Source organism: Diceros bicornis, chromosome 3 (assembly GCF_020826845.1).
Source record: "Diceros bicornis minor isolate mBicDic1 chromosome 3, mDicBic1.mat.cur, whole genome shotgun sequence".
NCBI classification, from domain to species: Eukaryota; Metazoa; Chordata; class Mammalia; order Perissodactyla; family Rhinocerotidae; genus Diceros; species Diceros bicornis.
In genome coordinates, this window is record NC_080742.1 from 28,203,814 (window position 1) to 28,220,814 (window position 17,001).

At 39.8% G+C, this 17,001-nt stretch overlaps 1 protein-coding gene across 2 annotated transcripts; it reads left to right on the plus strand.

Annotated features, from left to right (window-relative positions):
• Positions 1 to 411: 411 nt before the first annotated feature.
• CLDN12 (claudin 12) lies at positions 412 to 10,246 on the plus strand. 2 transcript variants are annotated; one of them, XM_058525189.1, is made up of 4 exons: positions 412 to 497; positions 948 to 1,136; positions 2,189 to 2,278; positions 7,465 to 10,246. In XM_058525189.1, the coding sequence occupies exon 4, from the start codon at positions 7,498 to 7,500 to the stop codon at positions 8,230 to 8,232; it is 735 nt and encodes a 244-aa protein (XP_058381172.1). In that variant the 5' UTR covers positions 412 to 497; positions 948 to 1,136; positions 2,189 to 2,278; positions 7,465 to 7,497; the 3' UTR covers positions 8,233 to 10,246. The 2 variants fall into 2 exon arrangements, with proteins under 2 accessions (XP_058381172.1, XP_058381179.1); XM_058525196.1 differs by lacking the exon at positions 948 to 1,136.
• Positions 10,247 to 17,001: the final 6,755 nt, after the last annotated feature.

Consider the following 17,001-nt stretch of genomic DNA (forward strand, 5'->3'; position numbering starts at 1 on the left):
ATAAATTCTAGAGTTTGAGTTTTTTCCCTTTTGTGCCTCAAAAAGTACTTTGTGGAGAAAAAGTATTTAAGGATTTTTGCTAACAAACCTTATTAGGGGCAAATCACATTTAGTAGGGAATATTTACTTGGTTACCCAACTCAAAACTATTTTTAATTTGGTTTCGTTTAACTTTTTTTTTTTTTTTTTTTTTGGACCTATAACCCAAACCTTGACGGAACTGAAGGTGCAAGAGAAATGGGGGAGGTAGGGGGCGGGGAGAAAGGCGGGAGGTGGTCACAGGATGTTGCCTACGACGGCGGCCCGGTGGAGTCTGGGAATTGTAGTCTCCCGGTCATCCGGGGCATTCCTGTTTAGAGCCTTGGGAGAACCTGATGATACTCCCAGAAGCCTCCGGTGCGGCTCGCTGGGAACGCACTTCCTGGAACGCTGAGAGGGAGACGCTCCAAGAGGCTCGTCAGTGTGGGTGAGTAAAATGACTTGCATGTGAGAAACAGGTAGGTGTGGTCAAGGATATTCTGATTTCTGGGTCTTTTGCGTAAGTAGTTGAGGATTTTGTGTAAAATAGGTATATCGAGGGGAATCAGGGACATTCAAAAATGCTGACCACGTCGGTGGACGTGAAAATTGAGTGAAGAGGTATATTTTATAAAGCTTTAAAAAACTATTTTGTACACAGGAGTATGGAAATGTCGAGGTGTCTTGCCGGAGCGGCCAGGGGCTGGGGGCTCGACCGGCCTGGTGTGCAGTGTGGAGCTGCGAGTTGTTATTTTTGAATCACCAGCTGCTGCTGGTTGTGTAATGACGACCTGCTCGCGGTTCAAACCCACTCAGTGTTGCAGGGATGGGCTTGTTCTGAGGGCGTTAACAGTTACTGTTGCGGTCTCTTCCCATTGGCTCTAACCAGGAGAGCTTTTTCTTTTTTCTCTGTTTTTTCTCTCTGCCAGCTCTGGTGCTCCTGAGGACGCAGCTCGAAGGGAGAGGAGAGGAGGGGGATTGCGGGTTGCTCTGGAACCTTGGTTTGCTTTCCTCTGAAGCCCAAGTTCTGTGCTACAGACCTTGGAAGGGGTACATCACCACGTTAGAGAAGGGCCACACTTGGTGACTCCACTTCAGATGATTGCTTAGGGATCCTGGTGTGTGTTTTTGATTGTAAAACGATTGCCCTTAACTTGGGAGTGAGCAGTTATGCTGGTTACCAACTCAAGAAACGTACATTTAGAAAAGAACCATTTGAAATCTCTGCTGTGCAGACTGCTGCGGACATCATTCTACATAATGACCATAATAGGGCTAGTGATAAATGCCTTTATCCAGGAAGTTCTCAGACGTTTACAAGTTTTCGTCCTACCTATTGAGATAAATAGTATTTGGAGAGGAAGTTGCTGATGCTTAAAAAAGATATTTGGAAACATTTAAATGGCAGGTTGAGCCATTGGTGGAACTGTAAACTCAGAAAAGCATTCTAGTTGCAAATTTTAGGATGCACAGTGAAGATCAACTTTGCCTAGTTTTGTTGTCAGTATTCTTTTAAAAAGTATAAAAGAAACATCATGAATTTCTTTTACTTCCAAGACAACTAACTACACAATTGTTTCCTCAGCCCTCCTTATTCTTTCACTATTGTCATGAAAAGGATCTAAAAAATTCATTAAATATTGATAATTTATTTCCAAGACAGTAAAGTGATTTTTACCCTTATTTCCTATCTTCTCAAATCATAAAATGAGTTTTTTCTTCTGTATCTTACATATAAATCATGTGTGAATTTAAGAATAAACTACCTTTTTTGTTTTGGTTTTGGTGAGGAAGATTGGCCCTGAGCTAACATCTGTTGCCAATCTTCCTCTTTTTGCTGAGGAAAATTGTCCCTGAGCTAACACCTGTGCCAATCTTTCTCTATTTTGTATGTGGGAGGCCGCCACAGCATGGCTTTATGAGCGATGTGTAACTCTGTGCTTGGGATCTGAACCCTTGAACCCTGGGCCGCTGCACAAACTTAACCACTACACCACCGGCCGGGCCCTAAACTGCCATTTTTTTTTTTAAAAACTTGCCCATCTTTTTTGGTATAACATTTCTTTGGATTTAGATAATTGCTAACTATTTTTCCTAATTCCATGCGAATTCAAATTGCATTTTTAAAGAAGTATTATATTAATTTGGGGTATTTTTCCTATTTCTTTAGGCCCAGATTCTCTCTCCTGTCTGTTGAGATGTGCACATATTTCTTTTAAGTTGATTAAAGTTCTTTTAGAACCATCAGGTACCTCAAAGAGTAAGTACATCCTTTGATTATATCTTATTTCTCTTCCCTTTGCTACCATATATCAGATGACACATTTTTCTCCTGTTCAACAAAATAAAGTTATAGGACAGACCTCCCTTGTAAGTTCAATGAGCGATGACCTGCAATTTCTAAGAAAACCCAAATTACAGATAGAAGAGACTGCTGGTGTTCCATCAAGAATTAATAGCTGTTACACATGTGTTTTCATTTAACTGTTCCTCAGAATTGTCCCTGAAAAAATAGATAGTGATGGGTCTGTGAATTCCTAAAGCCCTTAGCCACTATTCCTACTCCAGACTTCTTTGAACTCTGTTCAAAACCACAGAACAGATATCCTTTTGAAAATATTTTTATTTGAAATGATATCTTGGATAACCTTTGATAAAAATTGTGTACCAAATTTTATCCATCTACTTCTCTGAAAGTCACAGTGGAACAGATAGTCAAATGACAAATGTGAACTGGTTGTTTTGAAACAGAGTTCTTATTTGATTTGGTCATAACTACTCCAAAAAGAATGCTCTACCATTATTATATGGCTGTAATCATCTGTGGTTGTTTGCTGAGAGTCCAGAGGAAAGATGTTCCTAGCTAAAGAAAGTAAAAAAGCCTACTCATAGTCATTACAGACTAAAATTTCTGACTATATTCTGTTTTACAAAGGGCATTACTATTCATGATCTCACAGCTACCTTGGAGGACGTTTTACAAATGAGATAGTTGAGGTTCAGAGGACATAGGTGACTTGTCCAGTTTGTAAATGGTAGGTTATGTCTGGCATTTGGGTATTCGGTCACCTGGACTACAATACCAAGCTGCCTCTCAGATGGAAACAACAAGCACACACATCTGTATGTATGACCCAGCTCAAGGCTGTTGCCCAGCTAGTGTTCATGCGTGCTTCTCAGATTTAACATGTTAAAGTATGTTCTTAGCCTTGCATATTTTCCACAGTTCCTAATAAGGGGTTTTCATATGGTAAAAAGATGTTTATTTTTTTCCCCCATTGCTATTTTAAAAAGAAAATATAAATACAAATATAATAAATTGTTTAGCTTTGATAAGCAAACATTAATTTGATATATGAACCACTCTTAATGAAGAGGAGTATATCCAATATGTAACATACCTATTAAGTTGAAAACACAAGAATCAACACAGTCATAATTGATTGACTCCCTACCCACTGTGAAAGTTAACCAGTGTTGCCAAACTTACATATGTATTTGTAGAAGCATAGTCTGTATGTAAATGCCTGGGAATGGCCTCATCTTTCTTGGGAGGTTCCTGGGGGAAGAAAATGAACTTTGTTTTGAAAAATGGGAGTGACTTTGGCCAATAAGGAGTAGAAAAGGGGCACAGTCTAGAAGCAGCTTGGAGGCTTCAGAACACAGGATATGAATGAATGAAATGAATGCAATTGATACTAGAGCAAATGTGTAACTCTCTCCCTGTATCCTGACCATACTCATATGGACCTTTTGTTTTGTTTGTTCATTCATTTAACAAATAATCGAGTGCCTTCTATGTGCCAGTGTTGGACACAGTGAATAAAACAGAGGGCTCTCTGTCCTCCAGGAATTCACAAGCTGGTGGGAAAGATAAACACTGAACAAGGAATTATAAGCATAATCACTGCTACTGGAGGAAAAGTACAGAGGTGCTACCAGAGCAGATAACCAGAAAGATGAATACTTGTTGGCTTAGCAAAGAATAGGATGGGATTAAGATAGTTCTCAGAGGAAGAATAGCATAAGGAAAAGCCCTTAGCCAAAATAAAAAGTGGAAAATTTGAGAAGTTAAAAGCAGTATGGCTGCATAGGCTGTAGTGTGTAAGATGGGAGAGTGACACATAAGGAGATTGAGAATTTGGCAGGAACCAGTTGGTGAGATTTTAAACTTTGGAGACCCTGAGAAGGATTTGAAACTTTAGAAACTTTATTCTGAAGGAAATGAGAAGCCGTTGAATGTTAAGAAATGTAGTGAAATGATCAGATTTGCATTTGAAAAAAATTATTCTCGCTTCAAAATTAATTTGCATAGCATGAAAGTAGAGGTCTTTGCCCTCTCAGTATGGACAGATCCTAACCCGAGAGTCAGCATTATCTTTCAGTTTTAAATCACTCAACATATTCCTTCTCCCAGCTATCCCTATAAAATGTTGCTTCGTCCCTCTAGTGGGATATATGACTTATTATCAAATCATATGTATGTGGAGTTAAGAAGACATAAAAAGTAAAGCAGCTGAAGAAAGTTACAAAGAGCAAGGATGTTAATTCCAGCACCGAGGTTGAAATTTAGCTGAAGAATTGAGGCTGCTATAGTATTTCTCTTCTGAAAAATGCCGTGGTATCCTTGTTGGCTCTGTAAATAGGACTTTTAGTCAATCTCGGGAATCTGAGCTAAGAACGCTTCAGCAAAAGCAAGTTCGGGGGACTGATACAACACTTGCATTGATTTAATTGAACACACTTGATACTTAAATATTGACCCACCTCTGTTCATTAGTGTTGTTTGATAGTCTATAGGTTAAGAACTAGAGGAATTAATTAATTATTATTTATTAATATTAAAGTTGTTTATCCTGATCTTGTTGGTTCACTTTGCATAATTCTAACAACAATCACTTGATATGTAGTAGTCATGCAACTGACTTGCTGTCAGCATTATGAGTTCTCATAAAACAGCATATACTTTCCCCCAGTATGACTGTTAACACATTGGGACAAGGTCCAGAGCTTAGTGGCCTCAGTATCCCTCTAGGGCCTAACAAGAGTGTTTTGCATGTGCTCGATACTCAGTAAATACCTATTGAATGAATGATTTCTTAGTAATGGCTACTGCCTTCTCCAGTTGTGCATTATCAATAGCCTGCCTTTGTGAGTTACTTTGGTCTTGGAACAGGGCCCAGTACTCATTTATTCAAATATTCTTAGAATGACTTGTGTGCCAGGCACTGTGCAAGTTGCTCACAGTGTGTGAGGGAGAGAGATGAATGAGCAAAAACCAACAGGAAGCTGAATTCTGGAGCTTGACATCGTTAGTAGCCTTTTTCAGTATAAACACCCTCAAACCTGCACCAGAATTTTCATTGCTGGACCAAGGTGATTGGTTGCTAAAATTAAGCAAGACGGTTTTTTCCCCCAATTTGCACAAAAAAATAAATTAGGACTATAATTCCTTTGTTTTGTTTTCATCCATAACATTTTCTTAAACAATTGCTACTTCTGGTAATACTGACAGAAGACAATATGATAAACAAATAGTAAACTAATGTTAATGGAGAAACTTAGAACCAATTATGCTTAACCCGAGGACTTTAAAAAATAGTCACTTGTGCTTAAACTCTGATTTTATATTATACTGTATATATGTGTGTATTATATTGTACCGTATATATATATATACTGCTAGTATATATTTACTAGGTATATACTATACAATATACTAAATATACTAATATAGTGTATTACTATACTACACATATCTATGTGTGTGTATATTTTCTGCTAGTAAATATATACTAGCAGTATATATATTCTGCTAGTAAAATTTTTCCTACTTTATATCATTAGATTAAATATACAAATACATTGTTTTCTAAAGAACATTGTACCCTCCTATTTGAACACATTAGATCAAGTCCTAACCCAGTTTTCCGGCATTTTGGCATTCTTTCTGACCCCTGAACTCCTGGGAATGCTACTTCACCATCCCAGCAGATAATATTTGACTCTGCAAAGGAAGGTGGATTCTCCAAACAGGTACTCTATCCAGAAATAAGAATATTCTCAACCATACCCCTTCGTCGTGATCTGACTAAAAGAAGTAAATGTGCTACCTTATTAGTTCTTTCTGTTGCCTCATAGAGGGCATGATAGAAGGCAGAGAAGATACATTTGAGTGGTGTTTGGAAAGTGAGTTTCAAACTCTTGAAGAAATTAAAGCTGAATAAAATACTGATTTTTATAGTTTGTCATCTACAGAAAAAGAACACAGCCTTCTAATGGGATGAGAGAAAGGCCTGGCTACTTGTTTGTTTTCCTTTTAATAGCATTGATAGAGATAGCTTGCCATTACTTCAGAAATCTTTGCATTCATCTTATATGAGCAGTAATAGTATAATAACCTGAAAAGCACACAAGTTATATTGAAGAAGCCAGGAAGCAGTTGAGCAGAATGATTTCAGGGACCTTTGTTCTCTTTTTTTCATTTGACTAACTCATTGGAGAGGAGTCTATTTATGTTTTGTAATTTTCCAGTGTGCCTAGTATATAGGAATGAGATGTTTGCTTTTCTTATTTAACATTTCTTCAGCAAATGCTCTTTGAAGTGCTCCAGTATGCCAAGGACTGAGCTGATCACTGAGTGCTAAGATGTCATTAACACTTGCATTGCACTTAGAACGTGCCAGACGTGTTGTAAGCACTTGACATTATATTAACTCATTGAATACCTAGAACAACCCTGTGAGGTAGGCACTGTTATTTTTGCCATTTTACAGATGGGAAAATGAGAGACAGAGAAGTTCTGTCACTGACCCAGAGTCACTCAGCTAGCAAGTGAGGAGATGGGCATTAGAACCCAAGCAGTCTGGCTCAGTCTGCCCTCAACCACTCCACTGTCCTATAGTGCTGCTTTCCCTACACCTTTGTCTTTGATGAGCTGCCTTCCCATCTGCTGTGTGCTAGTCTCATTTTACATTTGCATGAGCATTTGAGGCTGAACTGGTGTTGTTTATAGTTGATAGTTGATGAGTGCTCTGACCCTATTTATTTTGAGTGCCTGACACATGAAAGTGCTTGATATGTGTGCATTGAAAGAGTGATTATTGACAACTGAGAGAATTTCAAATGTGATGTTAAGAGAATTTGAAATTATTATCGTTGTTCCTCTGATTCACTGTGAAGAAAAATACTCAAGTCTAAAGACTTTAGTTGCTACCTGGCCCAGTCGGTGGTAAACTAGCCTGTGTGTGTGCATCTCTGCTCTGAGGTCATGTGCATATGTGTTTATATACATTGATATTGTACATAGAGAGGAAACAAGGGACAGAATTTCCCTCTTCCTCTTTGCATTGACATCATTAGTTGTGTTGCCAATCAGCACCACCCTTCCTGCTCTGCTCTCCTATTGTCCCCTCATGATTTGTCCTCTTGTGTGTCACCCCTTAGTCTGGCTGACAGTACTGCGCAAGCCTGCCTGCCATGGGCTGTCGGGATGTCCATGCAGCCACAGTCCTCTCCGTCCTGTGTGGAATTGCCTCGGTAGCAGGCCTGTTTGCAGGGACTCTCCTTCCCAACTGGAGAAAATTACGATTGATCACGTTCAACAGAAACGAGAAGAACCTGACCGTTTACACAGGCCTGTGGGTGAAGTGTGCCCGATACGACGGTAGCAGTGACTGCCTCATGTACGACGCTACTTGGTACTCATCAGTTGACCAGCTGGACCTGCGGGTCCTCCAGTTTGCCCTGCCCCTCAGCATCCTGATCGCAATGGGTGGCCTGCTGCTCTGCCTGATTGGAATGTGTAACACGGCCTTCAGGTCTTCAGTGCCCAACATCAAACTGGCCAAGTGTCTGGTCAATAGTGCAGGCTGCCACTTGGTGGCCGGGCTGCTGTTTTTCCTGGCAGGAACTGTGAGCCTCTCCCCATCCATCTGGGTCATCTTTTATAACATCCATCTGAACAAGAAGTTCGAGCCAGTCTTCACGTTTGACTATGCAGTTTATGTCACTATCGCTAGTGCTGGGGGTCTGTTTATGACTTCCCTTCTGCTCTTTATTTGGTATTGTGCGTGCAAGTCTTTGCCTTCTCCTTTCTGGCAACCACTGTACTCCCATCCTCCCAGTATGCATACTTACTCACAGCCCTATTCAGCACGCTCCCGCCTTTCTGCCATTGAAATTGACATTCCAGTAGTTTCACACACCACCTAATGAGGAGGTAGTTAGTTGTTAAGAAAACTTGTAACCTCACATTTCCCTTGTGCAAGGAGCTGTTTTGGACCTGTATACATTTTCCTTTGTTTCTGGCCAGTCAACGAAGCCAAATTTGTATATCCTAGTAGAATGAAGTGCTGCTAGTTTTTCGAAAAGTACATTATTTTAAATGTGAATCATTCCTTTTATCTTGCTTCTTATGCTAGAAGGATTTTTAACCTCCATATTGATATTGATCACTTATTCAAGTGCAAATGACCTGTATCTCAATCGAGGTGATTTAGGGCAACATGGTAAAGTAAAAAATGATGGCTAAGAGAAGCTGTTGTATATGATCTTTATGAGTATTTTAGAATGTTTATTGTCCTTTTTCCATAATACCTTAAACTGGGAAAAGGGGGCAATTTCAAATATAAGAAATTTCTTTCAGGTAAGGGTAATATTTTAACGGTAGTCAGTCTACCAGCTTAAGGCTGTAACTTTTCCTACTTCTCTCTCGGGGTTGATTGTATTGAATAGAGTTTGGTATTTTGAAGATTACTTTCTTTTGTGAGTTCCTTATCTTCTACCTCATGCCAGTGTTTAAAAATAAAATGCATTATAAGTGATGTCAGAGAGAATAAGCCTAACATTTTAAATGTCTGTTAGTATGGATAACATTTAACATAATTTTAAAAGTTAATGACTCTATAAATTGTATTATTGGAGTTGAAAATGTGCCATGTGATGGATTGGTGCTTCCTCTGAGGCAGAAAAACCTTTATTCCAGATGTCATCCACCAAGTGGTACTCATGCCCGTATATAATCTCTTAGTAACTAAGAGAAAGAAAGAAAGAGGCCCAAGTGGTTTGTTCTCCTTTAGACAGTGGTAGGGAACAAACGTGTTCTTTGTTGACAGTGTCAGAGATTCACTCTGGTGACTGCCTTTTGAGTGATGGCTTCCCCATGACCACATTCACTCTTGATTCAGTTCCTGCCCCCATCACTGATTATTTCCTTGAGCATGTGTCTTTGCCCAACACTTTAGTAGGTGCTATAGAGGATATGTGCAAAGTATGAGATCTGGTCCCATCCACTAAGAAATTTTAATTTATAGAGAAAATCAAACTGTTATCTGACAATTAGGGAACTGTCTGACTTCATTGGCAGCTAGTCTTAACTTCTCAATCATTGATCCAGGAATATATTTCAACCAGAGATACTGCCTTCTGGCAGACAGGCTTATTATGCAATACCAGTGATTCGGGAACCTAGAAATTCAATTCATTGGATCCTTTAGAGCACCTATGTTAGCCTAGACACTGTAATAACACTATATCACATTGATGAGAATGGGTGAAAGTGGTAGAGAAATTGAATTGTTCCCTTTTCACCTCTGAAAGTATGATGTGTTGAAGAGGGAGGAGTATTTAAAATCTCTCTTCTAATGGGGTAGCATTTAGATGAAACCGTGTTAACAATGAGATGAATGCTTAGAAATTCAGGGATATTGGGTCTTTACCCTTATGAATTTGAGCTGCTTACTTAATTGTTGTCAGTTGCTACACATTACTACTATGTTGATAAGGATTTTGTTCTATTAACCAGTGTAAATTTCACAAACAGCTAGTTGCATGATAAACAGATTATTATGCCTCTTTACAAATCTGAGTATGATTCTGGTACTTCTGTGGATGTAAGTGGTACTTTTTTTTAATAATTCCAACACTAGTTTATATATATAGCAAATAAATCCAGTTATGTAATTTTTAAATGCCATGAGTAGAAAGCATGCAAGACTATGGTTTTTTAGTTATAGCTTCTAATTTCCTTCAGTTCCATTCCTTTTAACTCTTCTTGGATGTAGCTGAATCCTGATCATTCCAAAACAGTGGCAGGTAGAAATTTCAGATTAATGTTAATTTCCCCCTTTGTCAATTAATTTCATTTCCCTCTCTCACTAAATTTGTCCAGAAGTGTCAAGAATTCCACCATCACCTTGTTCTTTATATAAAAAATGTTGAAGAAAAGTAGACTCAGCCATTAATATACCAGACAGTTTTTAGTCCATGAGATCATAAATACAAATGTTAAGCTTTTCCTACCAGAATCTTTTGGGTTTTTTTCATAATTTGTAGCCTCAAATTAGTATTTATTATGGATTCACTAGACAAGAGAAACAGCTGTTTCCATTATTGTCTTTAATATTTCATATTTGCTCTCAGTAGCTATTCTTCAAAGGCATCAAAGGAAACCAAGTATTTACATATCTTTTTAGTAACTTTCTGAGTGCTCATTAGGCTCATTGTGATGGGGGATATCTTTTTTTGTTGTTATGAGCTGTTAATGTTAAGGGCCCTTTATAGAGCCAGCTTGGAAAACAAGCTTAAATGTGGTATGACGCACCAGATATGGTTTATCCAGCCATGGGAGAAAAAAAACCCTGAGTTTACTTTACTTGTAAATATACACTATAATAGATAATATGTTTGCTGTAAACTGCAATGTAAAACCTCGATAAAAGTGCACTGTATTTCTTGATGTTTATTAAAAGATGTATTTTTACAAGTTTCTGTTTCTATCATCGTTTTCCTTAATGTTTTAGGGTGAAATATTTTGCGAAATGTTTCCCAAATATATGTAAATTGGAAAAGACACAGCCCCATTTAAAACCTTATAGAATAGCAATTAGAAAGGAATTGGAAAACGTGTAGTATTCCAGAAGCATCAAGACTCTTCATGCATTTCTAAGAGTGGTCCTTGGAGTTCACTGGACTGTTTTAACATCCGCAAACAAGCTCTGAATGAAGTCAGTGTGCCAGATTTGCCTCATCAATGGAGTTTTCTGATGGTCTGTAGTCTTTGGAGACTGGGAGTTCTCAAATGGTTAGGTAGGAGGACTTTTCCTTACTCTTCAGAACTTGAATTGCCAGGAGCAGTTGTCCTGACAGGTAAGTCACCTTAAAATTTCTGAAACCTGGGATGAGCTTTTAGTTTTTTGGATTAAGTCCTCCTGGGGATAGTTCTAACGTGCACTCCTCACTGAATCCATGGCTCTATGATAGTACCTTAGAGGGAAGAGCCATGTGTTGCACTGGAAATCCAAAGCTGCTTCAGGCTGGGCATCCCCATCTGATTACACTAAAGCACCACAATCCAGAGTCTGCCCCTCAGTTGGGCAGGTTCACTGAGGGTGACTAAATGCAAGGGAATCCCTTTGGGCTAACCAAATTCATGAGACTAAATTACCAAGCAGAAATGGGAAATACAGATTATTTGCAACCATTATCCAAGACTAGTTCTAAAAATACACACTACACAGAGCTCCTTGGAGAAAAGACTGATTCCTGTGCTGGGGTAGAGAAGTACAAGATGAGCCCAGCACTTCTTGCTCTTTAAGAAGGTAAGGAAATGCTCAAAGAATGAGGGAGGCTTATCAAATTACACAGGAGCCAGCTTGAAGAGGTTCCCACTGGCCAGATCTGGGACAATCTGAGCATCAAAATAAATAATAGTAGTGGGTTATAACCCATTGAATAAAGCAAAAATCTGGGTGTCCATACTGATATAAATAAGTGTGGGGGGGGGCTATTTCCTTCGGTAAAAACCAAGTAATAATAGAAAAAAAGATGGAATTAGCAAAACATCAATGGAGTTAAAGCTAGTTGGTGAAAGTTTAATGAGAAACAGGATGTTTACTTAGTCTGAAAGTACTACTCCACAAATTATTTACTAATCTCAGAGGGACAAGTAGTAACTTGAGTGGATAAGCTTGGCAGACAGAGCTTAACTGAGCGATCAAATTTATCACCAATAATGAGACACACCAACAGCATGCATCTCCTGATATGATGCAACGAGAAGGCCACACACCGTTGCTTTTGTGGTATTTCCATTAAAAATACATAGCTTGAGTCTAATCTTGAGGAAACATGTAGCTTGTCAATTGTGTTTTTGGTTTTTTTTTGCATGAGGAATATTGGCCCTGAGCTAACGTCCCTGCCCACCTTCCTCTATTTTGTATGTGGAATGCTGCCACAGCATGGCTTGATGAGTGGTGTGTAGGTCCACTCCCAGGATCTGAACCTGTGTACCCTGGGCTGCCAAAGCGGAGCGCGGGAACTCAACCACTATGCCACTGGGCCAGCCCCTGTTTTTGCTTTTTGCTTCCTTTTTTTATTTCTCCTGATTTCATGTCTCTTCATTTTCATAAAACATAAACACAGTCTAAGTTGTCTCCAAAGTATTTTATAAAATAGCTCTTTTAGGAGGGGTTTTGAAGAGCTTGTGTCAGGTCTTCTGTCTTGAAAAACAAAAGGAAAGGTCCCTGCGGAAGAGATGTAAATCAAAGTCACAGAACCACAGGACTGATGGGATGTTAACTAGCTGTCCCGTTTCCATTGACTAGCAATATCTTCAATCTTAAAGTGTACTGACAGGTTAGCCTAGGGGCTGTCTCTCCCCTTGCTTCTCCTCCCCCTCATTGGAGGAACCTTTTGAGGAGAAGGTCATTTTCCATGTACCTGCGGGGTGTCTCACCACCCTTCAGCCCAGGAAGAATCTGTGTCAGTGCCATAGTATGCCAGAGCCCTTTAAACCTCACTGCAGGACTGGAGACCTTGGGGAGAAAAACAGCTATAGCCTGCCTAGTATTTATATCTAAATCTGCTATTAATGGGGGATTTGAGTTTGTTGTATTTTGTTTGGAAATACGTCAACGGTCCTGACTCTTCTATAAAACAAATTCTTCAGCAAATTTTGAGGAAGAAAGTGAGATGGTGGATGAGGAGGAAAGGAGAGAAAATTTTCCTTATTTCGTATGAAAAACCCAGTGTGACTGGGTCTTGTTAGCAGGAGACTAGTAATCATGATTTTGCATGGTCCTTGTTGACTGAAATCATCTGTAGAAAGAAAGAATATGTATTCCTGTCTCCAGGTTTTGCTTTTTAGAAAAAGGCAACAGCTTCTCATTAAGAGAAAAGACATTATTGATACTTTAACTGGATTATGTCTAGTGGCCTCGCTCCAAGATTCACTCTCAACAGTTTGAACGGATACTTTTAGTAAATAAATCAAGACTTAGATTTTTAAATAATTTTTACCTCTCTTCCCATGTCCCTTTTCTTGCCCTCACTCTTAGAGGCTAATCCTTTGGTCTGGAAGGTCCAAGTGGAGATTTTGAACACCAAGAGGCCGCTGCAGGTAGTGGGGACCCTCAGGTCCTAGCATCCCCCCTCTGGGGTGAGCAGGTGCGTAGAGAGCCATCTTCCCCCTTGCTGGCCATGTGCACAAGGGCTTTGGCTCAGCTGGTGGTGCCTCGTTTCCTGACCTGCTAACCTGCTCCTGGCTGCTTCTGTTTTAAGAGCTCAAAGGTAGCGGAGGATGCTGGAGCTAGGTGGCACTGGCCAATTGTGCACATCCTTTCCCATTTCCCCATCCAATGACAGCATATTGGTAGCTTGAAATTGGCTATGGTGGAAGTATTTATGCCACAGAAATTGGCAAATGGTACAAGTTAGGGTTTCTCTCTCTCTCTCTCTCTCCTTTTTCAAATTGTTTGTTAAACATTTACCACCATTGCTCAAACAAGATTAATTTGCTGAGCTTCAGGTTTGCTGATGAGGAAATCAGGAATCATAGCGAGTGCTGAGAGCTGTAAAACATTTATCTGCGATAAAGGTACTCTCTATCTCCAGTATTGCTCTATGTGCCTCCCTACCACCAATCCATCCTGTACACAGGCAACAGAATGAACCTAATAAAATGCAAATATGACCTAGTCTCTCCCTACTTAAAATAATTCAGCAACTTCCTCTCAGAACAGAGTCTAAGCTCTTGCTTTAAGCCTTACTGGAAGGTCTTATGCAGTAGTACACACAGGAGTACATCAGAGAATATAGAGCCAGGAAAAGCAAACTGCCTGGCATAGCACAGCAGCACAGAGTTATCTAGAAGGAGACTTTTTTTTCTCACTGCCTGTAGCTGATCAGACTTCTAGCAATTATTGGCACTAACAATATTTCACAAGTCTAATGTGTAACAAAGAATGCAAATTTAATAATAAGGAATATCCCTTTTCATGGACCACTAGATTGGTCACATTCATTATTCAAAGAATTTCTGTTTCCTGTATGATGGAAAGTGTGGCATGATGAATGTGATAGCTAGCCTTTAAGATGGCCCCTAAGGCCAGCCTGGTGGCATAGTGGTTAAGTTCACATGCTCTGCTTTGGCGGCCCGGCGTTTGCAGGTTCGAATCCAAGACGTGGACCTATGCACCACTCCTCAAGCCATGCTGTGGCGGCATCCCATATATACAAAATAGAGGAAGATGGGCATGGATGTTAGCTCGAGGCTAATCTTCCTCACCAAAAAATAAAAAAAGATGGCCCCCAATGATCCTTGCCTCCTGGTATTCATACCCTTGTGTGGTCCCATCCCACAATGAGCAGGGCTGACTTAAGTGTTACCAATAAGATTTTGCAGATGTGATAGTGTGTGACTTCTAAGGTTATAGGTTATAAAAGACATCATAGCTTCTGCCTGTCTCTCTTGGATCACTTGCTCTGGGGAAGACAGCTGCCATGTTGTGAAGACATGCACAACCCTATGGTCAATATAGGAGGAACTGAGGCCTCCTGCCAATAGCCAGTATCAACTTGCCAGCCATATAAGAGGAACATGTTGGAAGCAGATTTCCTCAACCCCAGTCAAGCCTTCAGATGACTGCAGCCCTGGCCAACATCTTGACTGTAACCTAATTGAGAGACCCCTAAGCCAGAATCATCCAGCTAAGCTGCCCCCAACTTCTTGACCCACACAGACTGTGAAATAATGCTTATTGTTGTTTTAAGATGCTAAGTTTGGGAGTGGTCTGTTATACAGCAATAGATGACTAATACAAAGAGCATAAAGGAAATGCAGGGGACTAATCTTGAGGAATATTTATTTTTATGCTATAAAGAGGTGTTGTGAGCTTTTCTTTTTCCATATCAGAAAAAATCTCTCTCATGATCTCAGATTCCCTTGGAAAGTGCTGAATATTTATTGCTGAAATGTGGTAAAACAGCCTAATCTGAAGTGTGTATGTTGGGAGTGGGAGGTGAGAAAGATCTGAGCTTAGACTGGGAGCAGAGTTCTCTCTAATTTTTGTTAGGTTGTGAGTGACTGCTTTTGTTACCAGAGCAATAAACTGAAGAATAAACATACATGGAGTTTGGAATAGAAGTTAAATACATTTACACTCAAATTAATCTGATACCCATAGTGGTTATGTTGTTATATGGTTACCAGGAACAAATAAACCGAACCTATAAAAAAATACATTATTTGTTTTTATCTAACCATCCGATTATTTCTGGGGTCAGCCCTTCAGGAAGAAAATAAAACTGATGGTTTCCAAGGTAGGAGAGGAAATAGTTGATTCTAAGATGTGTTAGGCAGTTGAGTTGACAAGCAATACCTCCCTTTAGTAGAACAAATAGCAGGATAAAAGCCTCTGGCAACAGTTGTGAGATAAGGGTTGGGAGAAGGAAGCTGGATTGTATTGACGTTTTAGTACAGTGAATTTAATCTGATTGTTTTCCTAACACTTGGCCTGAAAAGGGGACAAACTAGGTGGCTTAGGACTTCCAGAGGGGAGCAGCCTAAATACATTGAGCTCCTTGGTTGGGGAATAAAAGAGATTCATAGAAGAAAATGTGACCCAAGTGGAGGATGGCTCAGCAATGAAAAGCATCGAAAGCCAAGTTTCCTACTCTCTTTAGGCTGCTTTTCTCCCCACCCAGCCTGTACAACTTGTCAGGCACTAAGATGCAGAAAGTCATAAATGCTAAAGTGGAATAGAGAGAGACTAGTAAATTTTCCCCAGGTCAGTGGGGGAAAGCTAGTGGAATTAAGCTACCTTTGACAGGGAACAGAGCAGGAATTAAGGAAGTCCTAACACCTTGTGGTGAATGAGAATGATCTATCGTTCAGCTCCAGTCAAGTGAAATTCTGTGCCCTTAGAAGTGATACCCTGAAAGAATGATGAGCAAAAATTCAGTTTATTCAGAGAACAAAAATATGTGTGTTAAGGTAGTAAAGGAATCAAACTTTTAAGATGCTCCAAAGAGAAAAATGGCAAAGAAGAAAGAAAATCATCTTACTCTTATGTTTTACTTAAAAACCCTGCTATTGTCAGTCATATAACAAGAGACTGGCAGCTGTCTTTCTGTATTTATATATTTGTTTTTGTTTCTGCAGATGCCTCTGAATTTTTTGTTAGAAGCAAAGTCACTCAGGCTGCCAAGAGAAATTAGCAGTGCTTCAACAGTGGCACAGACATGAATCATACTGAGGACAGATAAGAAGCACCCCCATCCCCTCCCCCAGCTCCCGCTGGATCTGTGCTTTTGGAAAGCATCGTCGACATGAGGGCAGGACTGGCTTCATGGGCATGAGACCTGTGCAGTCACACAAGGCCCCGTGCTCAGAGGGGCCCTGTCCTTGGTTTAATATTCTGTGGTCACTGGCTTGAAATTCTTAATTTTTGAACAAGGGGCCCTGTGTTTTCATTTTGCAATGGGACCCATGAATTATGTAGTTGGTTCTGCATGAGGGCACTCTGGGAAATGCAATATCCCAGCTTTGGAGGCAGGCAGACTTGGGATTCTATCCAAATTTCCTCTTACTTGCTATGCAGTGGGGAGATTACTTATCCTCTGAACCTCAGATTTCCATCTGCAACAAGGACAGAGCCATCTACCCCCTCAGGCTGTTACCGTGAGGATTAGACATTGTTGTGA

What these genes read in the sequence shown, in the direction of transcription:
- CLDN12 (XM_058525189.1), top strand. Translation starts at nt 7,498, where the DNA reads ATGGGCTGTCGGGATGTCCATGCAGCCACAGTCCTCTCCGTCCTGTGT.